The sequence below is a fragment of the Cantharellus anzutake genome (genome assembly GCF_015039405.1).
Source record: "Cantharellus anzutake strain C23 chromosome Unknown EI90scaffold_4, whole genome shotgun sequence".
Taxonomy (NCBI): domain Eukaryota; kingdom Fungi; phylum Basidiomycota; class Agaricomycetes; order Cantharellales; family Hydnaceae; genus Cantharellus; species Cantharellus anzutake.
Genome location: NW_024066954.1, coordinates 545,136 through 567,879, shown reverse-complemented (window position 1 = coordinate 567,879; position 22,744 = coordinate 545,136). Strand labels below are relative to the sequence as shown.

The following is a 22,744-nucleotide window of genomic DNA, read 5'->3' as shown; positions in this document are numbered from 1 at the left end:
TTGTTCTTAACTGAATCAGCCCTCTCGCTCATCCCGTCTATGGGCTAGTCAAGTATGCACGTCAGCCGTCGAAAAAGTGCACAAATGACCAATGACTCACATATCTGTGTTCCAAATAGAAACACAGACGAGGGTGACCTTTGGTGAATATGCCGCGAGCAGTGAGTGCACGATGTAGCAGTTCAATCTTGGGATCTAGGGATTTAGCTACGATCTCGGCGCCGAATGGTTCAGCACCGTTGTTGGCGTTGTCAAACGAGAGCGTAAATGTGAGTGTCACTCTGTCGAATATCAGAAACGATCCCGACAATGCATACTCGGACATGCTCACCGGTTGCCGCTTGTGACCGGCAAAACTTCATGCTCACAGTCGGAAAAGAAGGCAACCCACTCAAGATCTGTACCACTTCCCCATTTCGTGGTGTACTCGTCGCGTTTGGGGTCGGTGTCACTACTTTTCGCCATCGGCGCTTTGATCACAAGCTGACCCCCCTCGTGTTTGACGGGCAAGTTGATTAACAGCGTTCCGAACATGTCTGAGGAGCGAGCGGTGTCGACGTGTCCCTTGAAGAAGTCTCCCTCGGAGTAAACGTTAAGTTTGTCCAGTTGAGCAATAATCCGAGCACCTCCAGCGTCTTCATCCTCGTCCGGAGCATCGTATTCATCCTCGTCCGAAACACTAGACATTTCTTCATTTTCATCACTCGTCTTTTTAGCAGGAAGGGAAAACGAAGGAAGAAGCATCTTCGAAATCGAGTTGAGGATTCCCAGATTGTGAGGATCAAGACTTCCTGCAGGACAGATCCCAAAGTCTTTCTTGTGCAGTACGAGAGCGCGACGGTACGAGGGATCAATCACCGCTTCCCCTCCCATCCCAAATGACGCCTGACCAGACGCATTGATGAGAGGCGTGATGTCGCTCTTATCCTTTAGTGGGAAGGAGACGGGGGTGAATTTGGATGGCGAACCGCCAGACGCATCCCGAACCAGAATGGAAATGGGTTTATTTTCATCAAGTGGCAAGCTGCCGGCGCAATAGAAAGGACGCTTGATCGCCTCAATGGCAGAGATAAGGCCCTCAAATCCTTTTGGGATCTTTTTGTCGTTCGTCATTGCAAGGAGGCAGAAGAAGTGGACAAGGTGAAGTTCGATTTCACGAGTGCACCTCTCGGGTTATTAAAGCTAGTGCATCCACGCGGACGCCGGTCGATGAAGTTGGGGAACAGAATCTTTTCCATGTCCAACTTGACCCATGCGACAAGGTTCTAGTTTAGTTTCGATGCCGTGACGTTAATCCGTTCAATCCAAGTTTGCGGGACATCGTGCTATGCAATGAGCATATGGGTATGGCGTTTCGCAATTCTGGCTCATTGCTGCAACCTGACAAGCAACCTCCTTGAAAAAGGCAATGTGTGAAATTGGTATGAGTTGAATGATCTAGAACTTGTGTGGCGGAATGTTTTAGTTCCGTGACTGGTGTCGGTTTGACTCGGGGGACTCTCTGGATTCTTCAGAACGTGGTCAGCAGTGGATACGTGCGAGTGTGTGTTAAAGATCTCGGAAACTTGGGTGTCAACCTGATGTTTCCTTTCTTGGTATTCCTGCTAACCAATGTCGAGCGAGGTCTCACACACTCTCATTGGATGAGGACGCTTACTTCAGCTCCCATTTGGGAAACCACTGGCTTAGGTCATCGCCCATTTAGGGCTGTTACGCTAACGTCCTCACCCGTTTTGGTTATGCTTGCTTAGATCATCACCGATCCGGTGGCTTAAGTCATCGCCCGACGTGTTATCGGTCGCGTTTGAATCAGCCGATGTTTTCATCACATGCGTCATCCATCTCATTGACGGCGCACTTCTTCACATGCCGCTCCCCCTTGCCCCCTGACCCCAATTTCCATTGCACGCATGATCCATTCGCCTCTCGTTCACTTCCGGAGTGTAACTTCTGCTGGATTCATCAACTCGATATCATCCTCCTCCCTTGCTCCATTCAACCTCACATGGCTCCAACTTATTCCTGGATCCGCTTTCAGTACCGTTTCCAATTCTTGGGCCACTCACAAATCGGACGGATATGCGACATGCATTCACAAACTATAGATGAACGCTTGCTCATCTTACGTTCAGCAACTAAATCCTATCAACTCCAGGACAACGACAACAGATTCCAACGACGACCATGTCACTTCCGACACAGTGCACTGCATACCAACTAGCTTCACAGGCTCTCCAAAGTACTTATGCTAATCGTGTCGCTGGTGCTCTATGTTTGGCTCGCCAACTAGGGAAACCCAATCTATTCGTTACTGCCACTTGCGGCCTGAACTTCGCGAAATGACACGGGGACTTTCTGCTACAGAAGTCCCTCAGATAACCACTCAAATTTTCAAGGTACTCTCATCGTTTCCAACCCAACATACATTCGGAAGATTTCCAGGTACGACTACAAAAACTTCTTCATGAGATCACACGAGTTTTTCAAGTTCGTATATGTGGTGAAATTTCAAAAACGTGGACTGACACACACTTCGGACACCATCTAATGCTGACTCGCAATAGGTTGAAGCAATAGCCTCGGAGTGGTGATCCAAATCTTGCAACCTAACCCAACTCACCAGTAGAAGATGAACTCCGTGTATGGCATTTCATAATTAAGGCCCGTGGCTGCAACCTGACAGTCAACCTTGACTCCTTAATATTGATCATGACTTCAATGATCTGGACACTCCTGTGGCGGAATGTTGTAGTTGCGTGACTGATGTCGGTTCGACTCCCGGGACTAGGTCGCTGAGGGTAATCATCTTTACTTGTGTTCGCACATGTATTAGTCCTGTCGAACGAGAGCGTATGCGAAAGCGTCACTCTCTCGAATATTAGAAAAACGGTTGTTGGACCCGCTCACCGATGAGCCGCTCGCGACCGGCAAAACTTCAAGTTCACAATCAGAAAAGGAGGCTATTCCACTCGAAATTTGCACCACTTCCTCACTGAGTAGTGTACTCCTTGCGGTCCAGGTTAGTGTTGCTGCTTTCCGCTACTGGTGCTCTGACCACAAGTTGACTTCCTTCATATCAGATAGGCAAATTAATTAGCAGTGTCCCGAACGTGTCTGAGGGGTGAGGGGTGTCGACGTGTCCTTTGAAGAAGTCGCCAGTAGAATAAACGCTGAGTTTATCTAAACAAGCAATGATCTGAGCCCTCCCAATGTCTCTACCCAGCGCATCCAGAAACTCCCTAGACTATATGGGTCCAGGCTACCTGCAGGAAAAACCCCAAAGCTCCCCTTGTGCAGCACGAGGGCGCGAGGGTACGAAGGATCAGATATGTCTTACTTTCCCCTCCCAAATGCCTAGCTAGGCGCATTGACGAGTGGTCTGATTTCGCCCTCATTCTTCATCGGGAAAGAGACGGGGGTGAATTTGGGTGAGGATCCCTCGGACGTATTGCCGGCGGCGCTTGTTCGCCTCAAGAGCTGTGATAAGGGCTTCAAATCCGACGCTGCCGCCTTGGGTATTGTAAGGTGAAAACGCCAAGATGGGGCTTGACGGGTGGGGAGCACCACCGTTGAGACTTGGAGCTCACCGCATCGCACAAAGTCCACAATGTGGTCATACGAGGACAAAAGTTTCGGTATAAACAGGCGGAATTCTACTTGTTTAAGGACATTCCCTGTACAGTGATGTCAGTGCAAAAATGGGCCCCATGGCGAACACAATTGATCAGGCTGCTGGAGACCTTGAAAAGGCGCCCTGCAAGCGTGACGTGAAATCAATGCACATCGTCGGCACAATATTCGGTTTGAATGCAAGCGAGCACAGGGACTCGGAGTTCTGTTGTGTACCGTTCCCAGCTTCCAGGCCTATTTGAGTTGCCCCGGGACCCTGTATCTCATCGTGTTCATCTAATCCTCGGATCCTGGCAGCGATCTAGGGAAAGTATTTTGTTCCAGAGGGAATGTAATGGGGCGGGGAGAAATTCGAGGCACTTTGTCTTTGTCGCAATGACCCCAGCACTTTCCTTGATTGTTCCGCGCGGTTGAAGCTAAACCTGTAGACACATCGTTTGCAAGCGGTGGACTCCAGATGTCAATTCTGCCGTAGCTACTAAGTACTAATATACGATTGACTGAACAACGCATCACAGAGTATCAAACGTGAAGGGGTAATTGCATCGGTGTCATACGTCTGCTTCCAGGCTCAGGATATAGAACGAATATTCGTAGAGTCAAACTTACGTGAGTTATTTCATCTAGCTGACACCCAAGACTAAACGACACAGTTAGGCCCAATGTAGGCAAAATGCACACCAGGCATTAACTGTTCGTAAACCGCAGACCAAAACCACAAGATCCAGGATTCACGGGAGTTCGCAAAAAGGGATCGCTAACATCATGAAACTGAGTCCACAAGATTGCTGCAAGCACTGCGGGACAGTTCGATACAGTACCAAAATACCAGAGTCATCTCGAAACGCAAGGCGTCTTCTGAGGAAATCCAATCCAGGAGCCCCGAGCCACGAATTTCAGTCTTTCGCCGATGTCGGCGGGGGAAATAGAACAACAAGCAAAAAGCGTCGAGGAAGGGAATGTCCCAATATGAGCCACGGCGAGGACCGTCTTAGCAACAGAGAGTAAGTAAGCACGCCCAAAAGAGACCTGGACCGTTTGGCAAGGGCGAAGGGGACCGAAAGCGTGAACGGCCCGTTTGCGGGTTGTCGCATGTTGACATCGAGGGTAGATTCCTACGGTGCCTTCATCACCTTCTCCTTGGACGGGAATTAGAATCGTTCACAGCTTACGCCCTGAGGCATATATTTAAGTAGCCAGTGCGCTCTGTATCATGGTGGTCAAATCGTTACCCCAGCTCCGACAGCTACTCCGTCCGTACTGGAGGGTGCTGGCATGGGTACCATTCGGAGTTCTGGTAGTGGATCATGTAGGAACGCTAAAGACAGTCTCTGGCAGGAGTATGTCTGTGAGTGCATTCCTACACACTACTGGGGAACGTTCTTGACCTCCCTGTCCAGTAGCCTACTCTGAATCCGGACACATCAAAGTTTGCAGATGTGGTATTCGTGAACCGGTGGATCCCTCAGGTCACGAATAAGTTTAGCAGAGGAGAAGTCGTGGTCCTCAAGTGAGCATGGCTGTTATCGTCTCGCCTAGGCTTGAACGCGAATGACTATCTCCACCCTAGGTCCCCTGTGAACAACGAGCTTATTGTCAAGCGAATTATTGCATTAGAGGGGGACGTCGTATGTAATATTTAGCTCATTGACTGGTGGCAAGTGGGAGAGCGTCATCTCTTAGGTCCAGACTCTCCCACCTTACCCGGACACACTCGTGCGAATACCCAAGGGTCATGCCTGGGTGGAGGGCGACGAGCCTTTCCATTCACGAGACAGTAATAAATTTGGACCAGTGAGTGTTTCCATGCCTCTGCTTCTACTATTCGGACTATGTGACAAACCGTCCTCACCAAATGTTTAGGTTTCCCTCAGTCTCATCGATTCTAAGGTTCAGTTTATTATTTTTCCACTGACCCGGCTCGGGCCACTACCACCTTCACCTCGCTCTACAATTAGTCGTCGACGTGTCACACCCTCTGGGCTTCAGCGAGTTCCACAAACATTTGAACGATTGGAAATGGGCCACGATCCGGTCTCATCGCCACCGCGAACGGACATTCCATAATTGGTCGAGGCATTCATCGACGCCACCTCATCTGAGATTGACCGCCCATGTCACCCTTCACCCAATGTGTATTATAGATTTGGCTGTGACCTTTTGAGATATGCATAATTAAGGATCGGAAGGACTTTGTCTTGATACATACAGCAGTCTCGTGATTGATGTCCGAATAAGGAGCCACTTGCAGTGAGAACTTGAACCCGTCCCTTACTGCAGCTTGAAATTGACTTGCAGGCACTCTCAGGACTCATTTCTCGGGCAGTTATTTTCTCCGAGTGCCCTGGCCAAACAAAGAACCAGCTTGTGTTGTACTTGAGGACATCACCTGAATCAGACCCGACCCCTCACGATGACCGAAGCAGTATCGACCCCGACCCCACCACGTCACTCGCCCCCAACATCACCAACCAGACCGAAGGGGATACTGAAGAACACTAATGCTGCTTTGCCTACAAGCACTCGGTAAGTCTCGATCAGATGGCCACTTGTTCGGCCCCGACCTCAGCTGTATCCCCCCTTCCAACATCCACTGGTAGCTTGCAATGGGACGAAGCCAATCTCGCAGCCACAGAGATTGGGAAAGATAGTCTAATGAAGATCACCGAGCCTAAAACCCCCTTTGTCCGATACAATGCAGAATTGGATCAGGTCGAAGGGATGACTGGTAAGTCCCTTTCCGATTCCGGCCATGCGTATACGCATTGAATCGCGGCTACGCAACCATGTTCGCGTCAGAAATTCCGCCATTCAACCTGGATTCCCCACTTCAGGATGCCTCTCCATTGCTTGGATCGTCACCCCGGGATATTGCTTTTGACAGCTCCAAAATCCCCCCAGATAGTCCATCGCGTCCTGGTGCACAACGCCCTGGGTCTGAAAGGGGATCGCGCCGCACGTCTTTCAGCGGCCGGCAATCAGGCAGCCGTTCAGCAAGTGCAGGAAGCAGAACTCCCAGTTTCAGCTTGCCATCCAACGAGGCTCACCTCAAAGACACCGATGGGCTGGGACTTACAATGGGAAAGGATGATGACGACGATGTAATGGATGCAGAAAGTATGTAACATGAACCATTCTCATCTCCCGATCTTTGACTCCTGATGTTTTTCTTTCAACTCTGTGCGATAGCTGCAGCAAAACATGCAGAGTTCGTTCATAAACGCGACAGACATTATTCCAACGAGGCTGAGGCTATGAAGGTGATCTCAATTTTCACAATCCTCATGGGATTTTGTGTGTAACCCTATCCTCTTAGCGCGCAGCGGCTCTTATGGCGCAGGATGATGAAGAGGAAGAGGGTGGCTCTAGCAGCTACAATCAGGAGCAACAAACATTGCCAAACGGACGCGCTGGCTAGTACTATGCACCTCGAATTCAGTTTACGAATCCTTCGCACAAGAGTTTATTTTCTTTCTTTTTCTTTGTTCGGCTGTTCTGCGGCGTCATGGAAGTGTTACTCCAACACCGCGGTTTCTCACTATTTGTCTGCATTCCATTGTAGGTAGCGAGATGCGTAACGCCACTTGTATCGTTAACAAACGACAAGAAACATAATTACTTTCCTCTTACGGTACTTTGCGGCAGCGCCGTTTTCCCACGGTCCAACAGATCGCAGAATTTTTTCGGGGCTCGCTCTTCGTACTCATCTTCTTTGCCGATCCCTCCGTAGACAGGTTTTCGGGATGGAGGATAGCAAGCAGACATTAGAGGGGAAGGTTTTTTTACCTTCACAGAAGCCCGCGTCCGCTGTTGGGGCAGGCAAATTGCTGAAAGCAGATCCCATCGCTGAGAACTTTAGAGCTGACATTCAGCAGAGCATTTCGGAATTCATATCCCGGGACGGAAGGCATCCCAAGCTCGTCGGCATTTTAGCCACTCAATCTAAGCCTTCGGAGATGTATGCGGAATTCACACGAAAGACATGTGTGGCTTTGGGTGTCGATTTCGCGCTGAAGCGCGTGGGGATTGCTGCTAGCTCCGCCGAGGGCTCTGAAAATGGGTCTTCGGAAGGTCTCGGAGGGGTAGAGGAAACTATCGTTGAGGCTAACTTGGACAATACCATCAGTGGAATCATGGTTCGTGCTTCTTTTCCCTCGACTGCCAAAAACGCAATCCACAATAAAACTATCAGGTATATTACCCCATCTTTGGTGGCTTGCAAGATCATTACCTGCAGCAAGTTAGGATGGTTTCCTCCAGTAGCTGAACGATGTCAATGACATATCATGCCAAGGTAGTATCCCCTGCCAAAGACGTCGAAGGTTTAAATGTGAAATTCCACTACAACCTTTACCACAAGTTGAGTCATTACTCTTGGGTTGTTTTTACGCTGACAATGTTCCGCCGTCAAGCATCCGGTTCATTTCTCCCCGCTCCTTGCTCTCTGCAGCAACTGTCACAGCGGCGCTGGACGAAGAATCTCCCCAGAATCTGAAAGAAGATAATCTTCCAAAATGGATCGTCAAATCAATTCTCCCGTGCACATCTTTAGCTATCGTCAAATGCCTCGAGTACGTTGGCGTGTACAACAAACTGCTGGATTATGGAGATCGTGCATATGGACGGACTGTTACTGTCATCAATCGGTGAGCATACCTTATGCCGTGAGCTTCTGGCTTATGTTTACTTTTTGATCACCAGGTCAGAAGTCGTCGGAAGACCGCTCGCAGCACTCCTCTCCAATGACGGTGCCCGCGTGTTCTCTATTGACATCGACTCGATACAGGAGTACAACAAGCGCCCACCCCCAGTTGCACAACCTGTTACTTCATTTGAACAACAGAAACCACTATCTCAGTACTACAAACGACATGTTGTCCATCCATCGAACATGACACTGGAGGAATGCCTTGCTTTATCGGATGTTGTTGTATCCGCTGTACCCAGTGACACGTATAAAGTGAAGACGGAAGCACTCAAGCATGGATGTATTTGTGTCAATGTCTCGAGCGAGAAGAACTTCGAGAGTAACGTCAGGGATAAGGTGCGTTTGCCTAGTCCCCTGTGCTTCAGTTCGATGCTCAAGTTTTTCCCATAAGGCGTCGCTATACATCCCTGCTGTCGGAAAGGTCACCATTCTGATGCTACTGAGGAACTTGTGAGTTCGGGTTTCGTCCTGCTTACATTCCATCTCACCTCACATCCCTCTAGGATGCGCCTTCTGGAGTATCAAACCATTCTAGCCCATGAATAGACGCGAACGCCTTGTTTCCTGTATGCTTAGAACGCAATCCCCCACACAGCGCATGACTCATATACAAGACTTCGAGTGGTCCAGTCGACATTCCTGTCTGATAGAAAATCCCCGTTAGAATCATTGACATTCATGATTAGATAAAAGGAGAAGCGATCCTGTCGACGAATGCAATTGCTTTTATAGCTGTCATCCACAAGATAGATGGTGAAAATTTGTTGTCTGTTTACTGTATGGACTCCGCCACAGGCCGTGGGTCAAGTCCCAATAACAATTTCCGGAGTTAGCCCCTAGGGTAATGGTGTTTTGAGGGCGAACCCGTATTTCCAATTGGTGTTCCAGCGGTCACCCGTTGATTTCGTACCACTGCAGTGGGGTAAAGAGGCATCAGCATTGAACCCGAAGGCCGCGAACGAGAAGTTGTATTATGCTCAGCTAGAGGCTGAATCAAGGTCTCCAAATGACCCATGAGCTCCTTGACTGGCAGAGTCAAAAGGTGATCGATGCCGAATGGCTTAAAACAAAAAGAACAAACAAACAAATGATGTATGTACTGTCCCTGTCTGCTGAAATCTTACAATGGTTGACAACAGCAACAGTCTGTTCAGGAAGAGCATTGACTTTGAGACCACCAGAAATCGATGATATCCACGGCTTGGGTTGTGCATGGCCAGCAAAGACCTCACGCGAACGGCGCGTTGGTCTGCCAGTGATATCATTCGTCCCACAAAAGATGGCTTTTTTTAGGGCTTTATTGCTAGAAAGCGACTTCCGAACTTTCAAGTTCGCCAACGAGGGGTTGATCGATGGCACATGATGTTCGGCGAGGCATTGGAGGTACGAATAGTATGGGGAGAATATATGGGGCCGCATCCAGGAAACCTCTAGCTGAGGCCGATTGAATCGATTGCATGCATGAAGATCATTGGGAGAGGGGGGGGGGGAGGAAGCAGGAGCTAGACGCGGCGCGGAAAACAAAGAGTGTAGGGGCAAGAACTAAACGCTTTGCAGCAAGGACGTTTACAACGTGCACAAAGTTATATAGTTTACGAGAGCTATAGCGCCGCGCGGGTGCGATGCCCAGTATAGAAGCAAAGTGAACGTGAACGTGTGCCTGCCCAATCTCCGCATTCAAAATGCAAGGGATAACTCGGAGCCTGGGCAACACACGTAAGTTACGGAGCCCCTGTCGAGTCACGCTAGCGCTAGCTAGGGAGTATATACGTGATTCGACAGTCGAGCAACTTAAGCGGCGGCCGCGCCTCGAGCGCGATAAAGTGCACCGGAAGCGATTTTTTAAAGACCAGCTGTAGTATATGAACTCGGAAAAGATTTGCTGCCAAAACGCAGAAGCTGGATGGCATTCTATGCACCCCCCAGTCACGATTAGTCAAGTCAAATAGGGCGTTACATAAACTAAGATGGCACAGATTGCACCGCAACAAGCAACCCGAATTCTCATCCCCACAAGACCCCCCCTCCTCCTCCACCCCCCACTGGCTGGTATAACGTTACCCAGTTAAGAACCCCATAGCTCAACCATTTCATCAGCGTTCAGAATGAGGTACGCAAAAAAGCGGATTCCATCAACAAACATAGTCGCTTTGACGGCTGCACAGCACAAATAAGTAATGCGAAGGGGGGAGGGGAGGGGGGAAGCTTTCACTGATCCGTCCTTGCATGTAAGAGATACGACACAATGATGTCGTTGAACTGACCTTCATTCGTGGTATGAATCCCTCCATATGCTCCGTCAATTGTGGCGTAGTTGTACCGAAAAATATTCCGCGTCAAGTTCCAATACCATATGGTATCTTCCGGAGGATTTAGTTAACCAAATTAACACCCCCCTCCCATATCGTAGAAAAAAGGGATAACGGGTAAGCACACGTACCAGTGTTACCGGTACCCAAGCTAGGTGCCACAATAAATTTAGGCTGCGCCGCATTCGCAGTACTAGTGCCGATAGATTCTTGAAGCCCGTTCGCCTCATAAGTAGCCCTGATAGTACCATGCAGGAGTTCGTATGGCAAAGAGTCCGTTGGAGATATGGGGGAAGGTTCCAGAGAACTGTTGAATGCATCAGATACCATAATGGAACCAGAGCTGGAGTCGAGATTTGGGCCGCCGAGTTGGCTGCCGAACGCATTGAAGGAGAGATTATATTGGTGTGCCAAAGGCAGAATTAGAGATGTCAAACGCGTCATCAACTCCTCCACCGAGCTGCGAGGGAAAAAAAAAAAAATAATCGTCATTTTTTGTTTTGTTTTGGAGTCCAGTTGAGCGAACGCTAACCTATCAGTTGAGATTCTGTGATTGACGACAGCAGAAGCCTGCTCTGGTAGGGCGTTTACCTTCACCCCTCCGATAATCAAATCGACAGCCTGAGTCGTACTCAAAACAGACCTAACGAAACCGCCCCGAGTAATCTCATTCTCAACCAATACCACCTTTTCAAGGTCCTGTAAGGCCTTGTCACTGTGAACCGACCGCCGTACGAGCTCCGAAAACGAAGGGTTTATCAACGGGGCGTGGTTAGTTATGCATTGGATATATGAATAGAAAGGTGACGCTCGTGTCAACCTTGGAGCGCTCGGATGAGCTTCAAGCTCTGCGATTATGATTGCAAGCAGGCCGATCGATGTGTGAGATGGTGGAATTGAAGAATGCCCACCAGGTGTAGCAACCCGGATATTCACGTCTTAAAGAGAACAATAGAATTAGTGTATTGAAAACATTGATCGTATGGACTCCCAACGCAAGTGCTCACCCATGTACCCCTTTTCTGCGACCTCAGGTGAGGCGACGATCGCACCGCCCAGTTCCCCGATACTGCCTGAGACGAGTGTTCAATACGCGACTCCAATGAATGTTCAGGAATTCATAAATCACCTCCTTCATCTACAAGCAGGGAAAATGCGCCCTTGCCGTAGGTTTTCTCCAGATACACACTCAAATGACCAGCACCCTAGAATAAGGATATATATATAAGCCCCATTCCGAGGTTTCCAGCACCGAATTGACGAGCCTGTATCGATGAGGATTCTTCGTCAAAACCAAAGGCAAGGACGATGGTCCTGCGTGGAACGAAACCACTTTCAAGTAATACTTCAATGGCAGACCTAAAGAACGATTTAAAATAAGCTTCCCCACGTTCGAGGAAGCGCGCATACAGTAAGCCAATAAGTCCATTCTTGTCATCGAGAGACCCTCGCCCCCATATGTACGTCCCTGCAATGAAGAGGAACACTTTCAGTTGAGCAAACGAAATCCGCTTTCAGGAACTCTACCTGCCATCAAAGAAACCAGAGTAGGGTGGGTGAACCCACTCTTCTACCGTCGTTGGATCCACGGGAACGACATCTTGGTGAGCTGTTAACAGAATGGGCTTAAGGCTCGAGTCGGAACCTTGCCAGTGATACACTAAGGCATAAGTGTTGACCGTTGTGCGTTGAAGTACTTTGTGGCTGTAGGTGAATTGGAACCCATCAGAGATATTGTCGTTTTAAGTTTAGGACTAAGAACGGAAGGGCTTACAGTCTCGGAAACGCATTGATCATGTATTGATGCAGATCCTGGAAGACGTCCCATCGAGGGTCGGTTCCAATAGTCCCCATATCATCGTAGCTCTCGGTTCTGGAGGCTACAAGTTAGCGGTTTTTCTCTTCATCACGGAAAGCAACAACGGTATTTTAATGGCCCCTCCGAGCCACTCATTGGATCGATTGAGAAAGGAGGCATGGGCGATTAGACTGTTCAGAGAACTTGCGACATTCCCACGAGGGAAAAGAGCAGGAGTTTGAGGGCATATCGGCTCGAGTGAGTGAGCAGGTCTAGTTTTAGCAATCCAAGAAACATGACCCGCCAAGGCCCAATTCCAAAGAGCGAGAACGGTGAGGACGAGAAGAAGTGCGGACACTTGGAGCAGTCTCCAAATTCGAATATATGCGGACGCCTGCGATGGGGATTTATCTCCTGGGAAACCCATTTACATAAAATGGTGAGGGCCGTATAGTACTTGTTGGACGAAACCGAAGGAATGGGAGATTATGTAAGATCTATTCAGTGCCGCCCTAGCTGTTCCCTTCTTCCTCGCCCACAGGAAAGTCCCTTTGATCACGAAATGAGGCTTGGATACTCTATGTGCCATTACTTAGATCAATTGAGGATAATGGTCGCCACCAGCTTTGCGGGCATGCATGGTCTCAACTTCTTTTCGCGTAGTGTCAACATCCTGCAACAAGACAGTAGAAGTACTCTGGGGAACAGGAAACTTGCCAGCCTTCCTGACCTGATCTCCTCATTGGCATTCTCTGAGGCACTCAAGTCAAAACCGGTGTGTACTGAATTGAAATTAGTGTGATACTCCCTATGACGTACCATTACGCCATAGCCACCTTTCGTCATTCCGATAATATCACGTTCGATGAAGAGAGTGATTCTGGAACCAAGTCTCCGGTTCATACGATTAGCTTCTGCCTTGGTCCTTCCGAGGGTTTCTATTTGAACGATTTATTCTTGGAATGAGTACTGGCAGTGTAGGAGTCGGGAACCGATTGCCACATGCAAGTTCAACGCATCGCTTGCGATACTATATATAGTCGTTTTCAAAAAAAAAAAAACCTGCCAACTAATTGGTCTTGACGGGAAGAGTCCCAGATGAACCGAATTCTCATTGCGTATCCCGTCTCACGAGATATGCAGTTTACGCCTTGTCTCAGAGCGGGCGGTCACTGTTTCAGGCGGGGAAAAGGTCCATAATGGATCACTCCATCTGAGTACTACCACTGTTTCTGTTTCGTCTCAAATGTCTGGCAGAATTGGTTGGACTTGAAAAGATTTCGAGGGTTGACCCAAGGCTTATGTTTGCGATGCATGGACGCCCACATAGAACATGGAAGGGATTATGGACTCTTCTAAGCCCCAGCCTATCCACTCTGATGCGAAATCTCCACTATCACCCTATCGTTACGAATGTCTTCACTCACCCTCAGCCTATCTCTCGTCCTCGCTTTCCACCACACAGGTATCGTCTTCGGAGGCCGGTACTCCGCTTGACTCGCCGGGCGTCCCTGGACTGGTCATCGACCCTTCGCGTTCCGTATTCTTCTCCACTCAACTTCCGAAGCCAAAGTGTTCTCAAGTGCACCCTTCGAAGGCTCTGTTCAGGAACGCGTTGGCGCACGTAGCCTTGGATAGAGCTCTCAGACCTCGTAGGGGGTCTCTTCCCGCGTTTCTTCATGCTTTTCAGGAACCCATCGACGGCGGCTATGAATCCGAAGCCGAGTCTGCAATTCCATTAGGACGTCGTCGAAATGTCTCTAATAAAGATTCTGGGGGTTTGAGACGCCCTAGATCTTTCCTGGCCCCGATGAATGTCAAAGCACCCAAAACGTCTGTAATGAAAGGTGACGGCACCAAGTTGCATGTAAGTCCACAAAGTCCAACTGTTCTGGAGTGGTCCCTATTTACCCTTATTCTATCCCTAGGCTGGACATGGAAAGAAAAAACTGCATACATCTTTTCCTGCTCCTTTTTCACCCCCGGTAGAACTGCCTGAATGTAACACAAGTCCTGAAGAAGAGTCTAGTGCCGAACCCTCGCCGGTTCGGTTATCCGCCATCGATACTTCATTGCCAAGGCCCCGGCTTTTCCGCTCGGACCGTTGGCAGAGTCTCAGGGCATCATCATCTCCAAAGCAGATGCCGGTAGATCTACCTGTACCTAGCCTTTCCTCTCCGAACCTTGACTGCGTTTCGGGTGGGTCGTCGACGTCCCCCGGCCAAGTGGCGCCTTTGGGTCCCGAACAACAACAACAACAAAAAGTAGACGACTCTCCCCCTCCGCCTACGGCACCTCGCATCGGCTGTACATCCCATCCCTTCGTATCACCACCACCTATGTTGGTAATACCATTCTCTCCCAGATTTCATCAACCAGGTTCGCGGTTGAACCCACAGTCTACAATTCCAATTCCGCTGTTAGTGATGACGCCTGCAAACACGCCCGGCGCGACGGAGGAAGACGAAAAACTCGATGACTATTTTCCTTCCATCACACTGCCTTCATTTGGGAAGGCGCCGCTCGGCCACGGACACCGACGACTTTGCCGTCGCAAATCGTCTATTTCTTCAACTGTGCTTCTTCGTCTACGCGGTCATCGATTGTCTCTGGCTAGTAGGAGCCATCTGATGCCTTTTGGATCTGTTCCTGCGGACGACCCTCCTGTCCCTCCGAACCTCAAAAATTCGCCGTATTTACGCAGTCCACTTCTTTCATCGTCGTCATCGTCGTCAGGCCCCAAGTTCGGTAACTTCCCTCCCGGTGGCAGCCTTACACCCAACAGCTCCATGGTATCCAGTGCCGGCTCCATCGCCAGTTCGGGATCCTCGACGATGCTATCGCCGTTGTCAAGTCCTGCTCGTCGGGCGAGGAATGTTTAGTGGCTGGCACTTTACCTTCCTCCGGTGGAAAAATGCAAGTGCTAATGAGGGGGTCCTGTGCGACCAAGTGCCGAAGCACTGCTTGATGGATGAGGAAATCTGAAGGGGAAGATTCTGCACTGGATGTTGAAGGCAAATAGAGGTGTTCATGCACTGTCACTTTTGGCTCAAATCTGTTGACTTGTGTGTCACTACTTGTTTTTCTTTTTTTTTTCGGTATTTAAGCGGATCGCATCGACTTTTTTTAATGGTCGTTCATCAATGCTACAGATGCCCACAGACATCGATCTTTACTCTCATTTCCCTCATGCAACCGTAAAAATTCGCACTGTAATCAGTGCAGACAGATGTGTCAGTGTCGTCAATTTCTAATGTTTTGTACCAAAAATGTGGAATTACATCAAAAAAAAACCCCGTTGATGGTGTGTGTGTGTTGGGGGGCGGGGGCGGGGGGTGAATGTCTGCATATTATGCTACTGTCCAGTATGAAAACACGAGAAAGCCAGTTGTTGAAGGCCTTCCACTCACTCAACTTGCCCCGGATGCCTTTTCGTCAACATTGGGCGTTGTAGCGTCTCGAGGCCCTTTTCCTTTACGTCGATGCTTTTTTCGATGACCTCTACGAGCCCTAGTGCCGCTGCCCGCTACCTCGCCCTCCTCCTCTTTCGTTCCACCCTCGCCTGCATCCTTGCCTGTGCCTTCATCCTCATCGGTGTCTGGTGACAATGGGCGCTTTTGGCTAAGACGAACTGTTTCGTGCTTCGCGTCGGATGGGTTAAGACCATTGGTGTTGTTGTTGTTAAATGTACCGTCTTTCTCGGTTTTCACTGATGGACGTGGTGCTGGTCTGAGTTTTGGCTTTCGCGTTTTTTTGTTGTTGTTGCTCGCTTTTTTGGGAGTCGCTACTTTGCGTCGTTCTTCTTCAAGTTCTTGGGGCTTGTTGCTCCTAGAGATCATCGCGAGCTCTGCTTCACTCGCCCTCAGACCACTTTCATCCTATTATCGTCGTTGAGAGATTCAAACAATCAGGGAAAAAAAGAAAAAGAAAAGAGTACTCGGAACTCGAGAGGACGTACATAAACTGCGAGAGAGAGCGTGGCATTGCTTGGGCGTCCCAACACCATTGCATGTTTATTAAAGTGGATCACTGGGACCCCTGCAATACGCCTGAGAGCCACGAACAATTCTTTGTTTACGGTTGCAACACAGCAGTGCCGTTCATTCGATGTGCCTGCAGTGGGGATTTTTTCCGAAGAAAAAGAAAAAACCAATTGAGACTAAGCGGGTCTGCTTTTAAGAGGTCCAAGAGAGAACGCACCAATGATACTCTTAATACATTCATCTTCATTGATTGCCGTCTGGTGATCGCATCTCCATAGTTCGAATCCCTTTGCAGTGCGTATGATGGGTTGTCCCTGTCCCTTATCTCCCAACCGATAAAGTCGAGCCATGCTGCATCTAGTTATCACTATATATTATATATGCCATGCCCCCCCTTATATATTTCGTCACTTCCTACTGATGAAAAAAAAATTATGACTCACTTAGCCGTGCGTCCCCTCGAAGTACGGTTTCAACACACTTTTGCAAGTTGTACTGCGTGTGATAACCGTGAATGCAGAATGTGGAATCAGTCAGAACTTGATACGGATCACGGAAGCCAAAGTACTGGCGGTACATGTTCATGATCTTCTTGTATATTTTCGCGCGCCGTTCACGCATTTTGGATCACACGCTAAAACAGATACGTGGTTCAGAATGCTCCCCGGCGCTTGGATTAAATTGAATCGAGTTTTTTTTCAGCGGCGTTGGCCGAATTCTCTCGATTCAAATGCATCCCATGCTTGATTGTCAAACTTGAGCCAAAATCGTCCCAGTTCGAATACTTAGTCAAACAAACAGGTCTCCTTCGAAGGGGACTCTCAAAGTGCAAGTTTTAGCTCATGTCTGAGGAGATTGTCAATCCATTCCCCTCTCCTTCGTCGTATTATAAACTCTACACTGAGCACAATTTGAACTTGCTTCATCTCCTCCGTACAAGAACATCGACGAGCGTTCATGATCCCATACCGCCTGAAGCACAACAACACCAATCGCTGTTTGATCAATCTCAAGTCCCACCATGGGACTTGACTACGTTAGAGAGACCCCGTGCTGACTGGATCGTGGAAGAGGGAAACTACGAGACCTTCGGCGACTTTTGGCCTGTGCGGAAAGCTTGGTTAAAAATAAGAAAAGAAAGATATTCATCTCCTTTGCCTGACTCTTTGCTGCACCCAGATACCCGAACGACATCCAACATTGGAAGAAGGTGGAATTCAACAACTGTACAAGGCAGGCAATGGTACGTGAGTCCTAATAAATCTCGTGGAGATTACAGACCCCCCCCACCGATGAACATGACCGCCGGATATATAGATCACCGGGAGGACCTGCATAAGATGCTTCGCACTATTCTCGTCACTTACCACCGCTTGGTCGGAGCGTTGTTGATCCCGCCTCATCCAGTCGCCCAAGAACCCGAGTGGGTTCAGCACATGGAATGGATCCGGATCGTAACCCTTAACATGGTTGCTGCGGTTAATGAATTGCGGCCAGTTCAGGTGAGTGGAGGAGGGGGGGGTTGATCATATTGTTATCATCAAATGGGATTTCTTAATTCCTTAGCTCGCAAGGCACGCGAAACGCTCAAAACTGCTTTGAGGACTCAACTAGAATCGAGAAGGCAGCAAACCAAGTATATTCATGCGTAAGCTCTCTCTTTCTAACTAAAATCATTGGAATGTAAGGCATTTATTTCGAGTTTTTTTTTTTCGTTTTTTGTCTCAGAAAATGCGATGAACTCAGCGAACAACTCGCTTCCTTGAAGTCACTGACTCTTCAGAACGTTTCTACGTTTATGGATGAAGGCGACCCTAGTAGGGCTCTTTATTCTCTTTCGGGTTTGCGTCAAGGTGGCTCGGACCTACCATTGCTCCCCCTTTCTGAGCTCGAGAAATGGGCGAACAGCCTGTAAAAAAAAACTTTCCCTTGCCCACCTGTGAATGTTTTTTTTTTTTGAACTCCCATAGAGGGAGGGGATCGGGGATCGTTTCTTTTTCTTCCTCGAGTTTGGGCATTTTCAACACATTGGAAAACTCGCGTATGATGATTCCGCCTTGGTTCGTTGCTTACATCACGCTTTTTCAACCACCGTGTCTTATGATCCTTGCGATAGGTCGTTCCCCAGGATATTATAATTTATACGCCTTTGGCGTCTTGGTCCGTTCCTATATTGAGTCGACTAGCATAATTCCTTGCTTGGCATGATGATCAGTGACGTGACGGTGCGATGATGCCTGGAATGGCTGTTATTAGCCTAGAATAATATACGCAGAAGAGCATCCCCCGCGTGCAGATCAACCGGCATGGCATATTTGTCTTGGTAACCGTTGCACCCAACACAACTCTTCAGAAGGAACTTTGCATAAGTATGCGGGACAACTTTTCACGTTGAAACAAACGCCAATGACAACTAAGCGGACTAGATTTGGTGTGAAAGGGCGTGTCTGGTGCGAGGCTTGAAAGTCTTGCGCGCCACATCTGAAAGCCAATATATCCAACCCTGCCCGTGAGCAGGAGGCTGGGATCCCGCCTGCGTGAGCAGCAAGTTCCTTTCAACATGAAATGAACGAGATGGATTGCGTTGCTACGGATTCTCATTACATCCGCCCCAAGATGGCTGCGTGGAATGCACAACAGGCCTGACAAACGCTTAGATGAACATGTGTCCGAAGAACTGAATCCGGTTCCGGCGCACAATTACTGCACTCATGAGCAACAATCCGTTCGGGGACGATGAGCTCGATGCGTCCTGGGGGATTTCTCCATCTGAATCAACAACTTCCAGTCCCATGAAAGATGCACTGAAGAAAGAAACACTCATTAAGTGCGCAGCGTTACCGTGAAAAGAGGGTATCTATTGAATACGCCTTCAGGGACATCCAGGCTGCTCAAGCTGATCTGAGGGGTAAGAGACTGAAACACTAGCAGAAGATCTCTATGATCGCTAATGCGTGATCTCTGTTCCCAGTGTTACTTGAACGCACTGAGAAGGTGCAAGGGGAAGTTGATAAACTGGTGGCTGGGAACGGAATGTTACAAACATACATCGACAATCTCACAAAGCAGCTGGCTCGCAAATAATAATGGTAAGCCATTCATGGCTTTGATATAACTCACGATCTAAGACCACTTGATTTCTAGAAGGGGGCCCGCCCGTTCACTTGACCAAAGTTGGCGAGACTATGAAGTCATGGGCTTTGGACAAATGCACCCTACGCCTACGAGTCTCTCAGTCCATTAAGCCTCTCATTGGAGCCTTGGTTCTCAAGTAGGAAACCCTGTCGGTATCCTGCGATTGATTTTACTCGTTTGCAGTTGTTCACGGGTGCTTGCATTTCTGTATTTGAATTGAAAATAAGCGCCCATTTGTGTTGCTCGCTTCCATTATTGTCCTGCATCACTGACATCGAAATGTTGCTGGGGTCCTATCTGGTGCTTGGCTCATGTGTAGTATAATGCTACATCGAGTGACGAGTAACGACCTACAGACAGAGAGTACGAGGACAGTGAGGAGGAAGAGAGTAAATGGAGTCATCACAGTGATGGTCCATCATACTACGTGCTACAACTCAAATCCTTGAATTCACGCCAGCTCATCATCCCAGTCGGTAATGAATGGGATAATGGTGTGGCCGATAATGGGCACTTCTTCTATGCTGGCAGCTGGTCAGGAGTGTCGCAAGGGGCTGAAAGTCCTCACCTGCTTGTAAGAAAAGCCTGGGCATCTGAAAGAGCTTGCTTAGCACCAGCTTTGTTCATTTGTTGGTACTTTTCGTCTGCATCTCGAAAATGTTCCAATGCCTGCCGGGCAGAATTCACAGCATTATCCCATTTGTCAGAGCTCTGCCTCCGTTTCCCCGCGACATTGGCCCTGTTTACAGATCGGTCACGGAAAGCTTCGATGCTCCAGAGGTGGGCGCATAGCAACAGGTCGAAGACTGTCTCACTTATCAAGCGCACAGCCTGGATGAAAGGAAGGGTAGTCTCATCGATAGTTGGATCTGGAAGCATGAGACCTCTTTGAAACTTTGGGGGATCACCAGCGAAGGCTCCGCGAAGAAACGAATGTGGAATCTTCTGAGCCCCGACAAACTTGAAAAATTGAAAGAAGGTACCATCCCAAAGAATCCCAAACACAGGCACTGCGAGACCTGCTATTGAATTTTTCCAATCGCATGCTGTGGCAACGCGTAAGTTGGCAACCAGAAAGACAACAGTGAATACTGACCATTACATTCAGCTATTACTTGACCGATAGCATCTAAACGCTCCTTCTGGTTTCCGACTTTCAGCTTGGGTTCGATGACAAGAACAGAGACGGAGCCAAACGCCCTGAGGCATTCGACTCTCCCTTTCGTAGTAATACGACCCACTAAAATGGACTCTGGGAAGTTTCTGAAACTAAAGCCAAACTCTGCGATGAGGCGGTGGAATATCTGATACGTGAAGGTGTGAGGTTGCTGCAGTCTGAAGAGGATGGGATCACTCAGACTGGAGAGAGGAGGCGGGATGTAGCCTCTTCGGTTTCATGTTCAAAAAGGGGGCCATATTGCTTTAACATAATATCCATATCTTCTACAATGGATCTTAAAAGGTTGGTAGGGATACGAGAGCGATGGAGCTCGAAAGTTTCGATATCTCGGAGGAATCGAAGAGGGTCGAGTCCAACGAACGGAGCGATGCGGTTGTACTTAACACCTGAGAAGCTTGCATCCAAACCTTTCTCTGGGTAAATTGGAGTTAAGACCAAAACTATATTCTAATAAGGTAAAGGACACACCCAGAATGATTTCTTGTAAAGACTCTAAGTGAAAGTCATACTCGTCGATAATGTAGAGAAGAGCAAGTGAAGCCGTGGGATGATTCTGGATGGCGTTGGAGAGGACTCCCTTGAGTTCCTCATTGGTGATCGCCCTATTACCTTCCCCCCGCCTCTTCTTGGTTGGAGGCCCAGACATGGCAAGCAACCACAAAACCACGGTACAGTGGGCTGGTCGTCTGTCTAAGTCGAGTCAGCCCAACCTCGTAAACCTGCCATTTACGGAAGAGGTTTTCTGAATTGTCATCCTGACGTCATTTTTAACCTTTCATATCTCCTCTCAGGGTCGACAATCATCATGGCCGCCATGCCAGAAGCCAAAACTTGCAGCATATGCAAGCAAACTAAAACCATTGTAACACACGTAAGTCCTCTGACAAAAAAAGGGAGCGTCAACAAGGGCGAGCTTCTGAATTTTTGAATGGACTTGCCTCTCTCTCTCGATTCTTGGACACACTTACCCTGCCTGATGTCCCCGAGGTCATCTTCAATGGCAGTCCACCTGAAATGCAAGCAACCGTGTTGCTGCCTCCACAGGATTTTTCTTGGGGCCAAGGCCATCACCTCAACACCGCTATTCACTAGCGCAGCAAAGGTAATCGGGGAGTACGTCAAAGTCGTGGACAGCCATGAGGCCCAACCTAGACGGACCTGGCCAAAGAGTACCAAAGAGCGAAGGGCATCCCCATACACGCTCTACCATCAAGTCTGAGCCGGAAGGGTAGCAATAGCGTGTTGTCAGGGTATTCAAGTCAGCCGGCTCAACAAATTACTCTTTTTAAGTTTTCTTATACGACATCACTTTTGACTTAGATTGCAGTTGGGCACTGAGGTATATACGTGGACAATTGAAATCAAGATCGATTCCTTCCCGCTCACTGTGCTCTGCCAACTTTGGAACACTGTCATTAAGCCTAAACCGGCCATGGTGGCCATGAAATCTGTTAAAAGGGAAAGAACCGTCCTGCCACCGGTGGAGTCGAGCGCGAGAGCGTTGATGAACCCTTTAACACTCATGACAGTGGTTCAGATTCAGAAGCGACTCAAGCGGTTCAGATAAGTACCGTTATTTCCAACGGATCATCTATGCTAATATTACAAAGTCATAGAAGTTGAGTCCTACATCTACACTTTGAAGAGGGAGCTCGAGCAGAAAGAATACCTGAATGCCAACTCATCTTGCACCTTCAATCCACGTTGGACAAATGAGCCGTGACAACACGCTGGTACGCATATCTGTGTGTTCATATCTTTACAGACATATACCCTTTTGCTTTGTGTGCTGCGTGTTTTACTCATTCACAATGCTCCAGCATTCCGCGGTGGTAGCACCTCCCATTATTTTTGTTTCATTACTTTCTACACCCTTTGCTGCTTCACCGCGCGCGCGGGGTTACAATATTATCTTGCTATCAACTCATACTTGCTTCCCCTATCTTCAGCGATACAGACATCTTGGAAGTCAACTCGATTCGCTCCGTGATACGATCGATG

The 22,744-nt window shown here is 48.6% G+C and overlaps 11 protein-coding genes across 11 annotated transcripts; 6 read left to right on the top strand and 5 right to left on the bottom strand.

The window, feature by feature from the left end:
- Window positions 1-95: 95 nt before the first annotated feature.
- On the bottom strand, window positions 96-866 carry EI90DRAFT_3033424 (uncharacterized protein; the record flags this gene model as incomplete). Its single annotated transcript, XM_039058461.1, has 4 exons — window positions 96-281; window positions 332-642; window positions 667-729; window positions 762-866. Coding segments are annotated over 3 exons (539 nt in total), but the record flags the coding sequence as incomplete, so codon positions are not given.
- Window positions 867-4,843: 3,977 nt separating this feature from the next.
- EI90DRAFT_2905541 (uncharacterized protein) lies at window positions 4,844-5,697 on the top strand (the record flags this gene model as incomplete). The annotated part of the gene is made up of 5 exons (XM_039054211.1): window positions 4,844-4,978; window positions 5,034-5,140; window positions 5,201-5,258; window positions 5,314-5,424; window positions 5,494-5,697. The coding sequence occupies 5 exons, from the start codon at window positions 4,844-4,846 to the stop codon at window positions 5,695-5,697; spliced, it is 615 nt and encodes a 204-aa protein (XP_038922233.1).
- Window positions 5,698-5,850: 153 nt separating this feature from the next.
- EI90DRAFT_3033413 (uncharacterized protein) lies at window positions 5,851-7,400 on the top strand. Its single transcript, XM_039058460.1, has 6 exons — window positions 5,851-5,880; window positions 5,939-6,156; window positions 6,231-6,358; window positions 6,430-6,747; window positions 6,820-6,890; window positions 6,947-7,400. The coding sequence occupies exons 2-6, from the start codon at window positions 6,044-6,046 to the stop codon at window positions 7,046-7,048; spliced, it is 732 nt and encodes a 243-aa protein (XP_038922232.1). The 5' UTR covers window positions 5,851-5,880; window positions 5,939-6,043; the 3' UTR covers window positions 7,049-7,400.
- Window positions 7,374-8,792, top strand: EI90DRAFT_2905641 (uncharacterized protein; the record flags this gene model as incomplete). Its single annotated transcript, XM_039054214.1, has 6 exons — window positions 7,374-7,766; window positions 7,823-7,870; window positions 7,925-7,989; window positions 8,043-8,276; window positions 8,332-8,674; window positions 8,730-8,792. 6 exons carry the CDS (start codon window positions 7,374-7,376, stop codon window positions 8,790-8,792), a joined length of 1,146 nt encoding a protein of 381 aa, XP_038922231.1.
- EI90DRAFT_3033406 (uncharacterized protein) lies at window positions 8,731-10,125 on the bottom strand. Its single transcript, XM_039058459.1, has 3 exons — window positions 9,484-10,125; window positions 8,829-9,430; window positions 8,731-8,776 (listed from the first exon to the last, which is right to left on the bottom strand). The coding sequence occupies exons 1-2, from the start codon at window positions 9,755-9,757 to the stop codon at window positions 9,168-9,170; spliced, it is 537 nt and encodes a 178-aa protein (XP_038922230.1). The 5' UTR covers window positions 9,758-10,125; the 3' UTR covers window positions 8,731-8,776; window positions 8,829-9,167.
- Window positions 10,126-10,377: 252 nt separating this feature from the next.
- On the bottom strand, window positions 10,378-12,953 carry EI90DRAFT_3033402 (carboxypeptidase S). The gene is given in 12 exon segments (XM_039058458.1): window positions 10,378-10,495; window positions 10,603-10,698; window positions 10,779-11,107; window positions 11,180-11,585; window positions 11,655-11,720; window positions 11,777-11,852; window positions 11,955-12,006; window positions 12,058-12,115; window positions 12,179-12,351; window positions 12,422-12,520; window positions 12,571-12,914; window positions 12,925-12,953. 11 exon segments carry the CDS (start codon window positions 12,870-12,872, stop codon window positions 10,404-10,406), a joined length of 1,749 nt encoding a protein of 582 aa, XP_038922229.1. The 5' UTR covers window positions 12,873-12,914; window positions 12,925-12,953; the 3' UTR covers window positions 10,378-10,403.
- A 1,418-nt stretch (window positions 12,954-14,371) lies between these two features.
- EI90DRAFT_1717475 (uncharacterized protein) lies at window positions 14,372-15,591 on the top strand. Its single transcript, XM_039052056.1, has one exon. The coding sequence runs from the start codon at window positions 14,587-14,589 to the stop codon at window positions 15,325-15,327; it is 741 nt and encodes a 246-aa protein (XP_038922228.1). The 5' UTR covers window positions 14,372-14,586; the 3' UTR covers window positions 15,328-15,591.
- A 148-nt stretch (window positions 15,592-15,739) lies between these two features.
- EI90DRAFT_2989016 (Fcf1-domain-containing protein) lies at window positions 15,740-17,049 on the bottom strand (the record flags this gene model as incomplete). The annotated part of the gene is made up of 4 exons (XM_039056056.1): window positions 15,740-16,323; window positions 16,404-16,558; window positions 16,646-16,795; window positions 16,872-17,049. The coding sequence occupies 4 exons, from the start codon at window positions 17,047-17,049 to the stop codon at window positions 15,856-15,858; spliced, it is 951 nt and encodes a 316-aa protein (XP_038922227.1). The 3' UTR covers window positions 15,740-15,855.
- Window positions 17,050-17,270: 221 nt separating this feature from the next.
- Window positions 17,271-18,771, top strand: EI90DRAFT_3285480 (MED7 protein-domain-containing protein; the record flags this gene model as incomplete). Its single annotated transcript, XM_039066971.1, has 6 exons — window positions 17,271-17,534; window positions 17,608-17,671; window positions 17,746-17,930; window positions 18,003-18,076; window positions 18,157-18,488; window positions 18,545-18,771. The coding sequence occupies 5 exons, from the start codon at window positions 17,271-17,273 to the stop codon at window positions 18,341-18,343; spliced, it is 774 nt and encodes a 257-aa protein (XP_038922226.1). The 3' UTR covers window positions 18,344-18,488; window positions 18,545-18,771.
- Window positions 18,772-19,195: 424 nt separating this feature from the next.
- EI90DRAFT_3033390 (uncharacterized protein) lies at window positions 19,196-19,870 on the top strand. Its single transcript, XM_039058457.1, is given in 5 exon segments — window positions 19,196-19,255; window positions 19,305-19,336; window positions 19,400-19,517; window positions 19,603-19,659; window positions 19,675-19,870. 3 exon segments carry the CDS (start codon window positions 19,221-19,223, stop codon window positions 19,510-19,512), a joined length of 180 nt encoding a protein of 59 aa, XP_038922225.1. The 5' UTR covers window positions 19,196-19,220; the 3' UTR covers window positions 19,513-19,517; window positions 19,603-19,659; window positions 19,675-19,870.
- Window positions 19,871-19,951: 81 nt separating this feature from the next.
- On the bottom strand, window positions 19,952-21,488 carry EI90DRAFT_3033386 (uncharacterized protein). The gene is given in 8 exon segments (XM_039058456.1): window positions 19,952-19,968; window positions 20,015-20,087; window positions 20,132-20,609; window positions 20,660-20,867; window positions 20,924-21,156; window positions 21,212-21,409; window positions 21,420-21,423; window positions 21,450-21,488. 5 exon segments carry the CDS (start codon window positions 21,387-21,389, stop codon window positions 20,015-20,017), a joined length of 1,170 nt encoding a protein of 389 aa, XP_038922224.1. The 5' UTR covers window positions 21,390-21,409; window positions 21,420-21,423; window positions 21,450-21,488; the 3' UTR covers window positions 19,952-19,968.
- Between the last annotated feature and the right edge of the window lie 1,256 nt (window positions 21,489-22,744).

Excerpts from the sequence above, each read along its gene's own strand:
- EI90DRAFT_3033413 (XM_039058460.1), top strand. The coding sequence starts at position 6,044 with ATGACCGAAGCAGTATCGACCCCGACCCCACCACGTCACTCGCCCCCA. Across the intron at positions 6,748-6,819 it reads CGATGTAATGGATGCAGAAA|CTGCAGCAAAACATGCAGAG; the intron begins GTATGTAACATG and ends TCTGTGCGATAG. Across the intron at positions 6,891-6,946 it reads ACGAGGCTGAGGCTATGAAG|CGCGCAGCGGCTCTTATGGC; the intron begins GTGATCTCAATT and ends CTATCCTCTTAG.
- EI90DRAFT_3033406 (XM_039058459.1), bottom strand. The coding sequence starts at position 9,757 with ATGCGGCCCCATATATTCTCCCCATACTATTCGTACCTCCAATGCCTC. Across the intron at positions 9,431-9,483 it reads CAATGCTCTTCCTGAACAGA|ATCATTTGTTTGTTTGTTCT; the intron begins CTGTTGCTGTTG and ends GACAGTACATAC.
- EI90DRAFT_3033402 (XM_039058458.1), bottom strand. The coding sequence starts at position 12,872 with ATGGGTTTCCCAGGAGATAAATCCCCATCGCAGGCGTCCGCATATATT. Across the intron at positions 12,521-12,570 it reads GGAGGGGCCATTAAAATACC|AACCGAGAGCTACGATGATA; the intron begins GTTGTTGCTTTC and ends TGTAGCCTCCAG. Across the intron at positions 10,496-10,602 it reads GATTCATACCACGAATGAAG|CCGTCAAAGCGACTATGTTT; the intron begins GTCAGTTCAACG and ends TGTGCTGTGCAG.
- EI90DRAFT_1717475 (XM_039052056.1), top strand. The coding sequence starts at position 14,587 with ATGCCGGTAGATCTACCTGTACCTAGCCTTTCCTCTCCGAACCTTGAC.
- EI90DRAFT_3033390 (XM_039058457.1), top strand. The coding sequence starts at position 19,221 with ATGAAAGATGCACTGAAGAAAGAAACACTCATTAA. Across the intron at positions 19,256-19,304 it reads AAGAAAGAAACACTCATTAA|GGACATCCAGGCTGCTCAAG; the intron begins GTGCGCAGCGTT and ends ATACGCCTTCAG. Across the intron at positions 19,337-19,399 it reads TGCTCAAGCTGATCTGAGGG|TGTTACTTGAACGCACTGAG; the intron begins GTAAGAGACTGA and ends CTCTGTTCCCAG.
- EI90DRAFT_3033386 (XM_039058456.1), bottom strand. The coding sequence starts at position 21,389 with ATGTCTGGGCCTCCAACCAAGAAGAGGCGGGGGGAAGGTAATAGGGCG. Across the intron at positions 21,157-21,211 it reads TTTACAAGAAATCATTCTGG|AGAAAGGTTTGGATGCAAGC; the intron begins GTGTGTCCTTTA and ends CAATTTACCCAG. Across the intron at positions 20,610-20,659 it reads AGTAATAGCTGAATGTAATG|CATGCGATTGGAAAAATTCA; the intron begins GTCAGTATTCAC and ends GCGTTGCCACAG.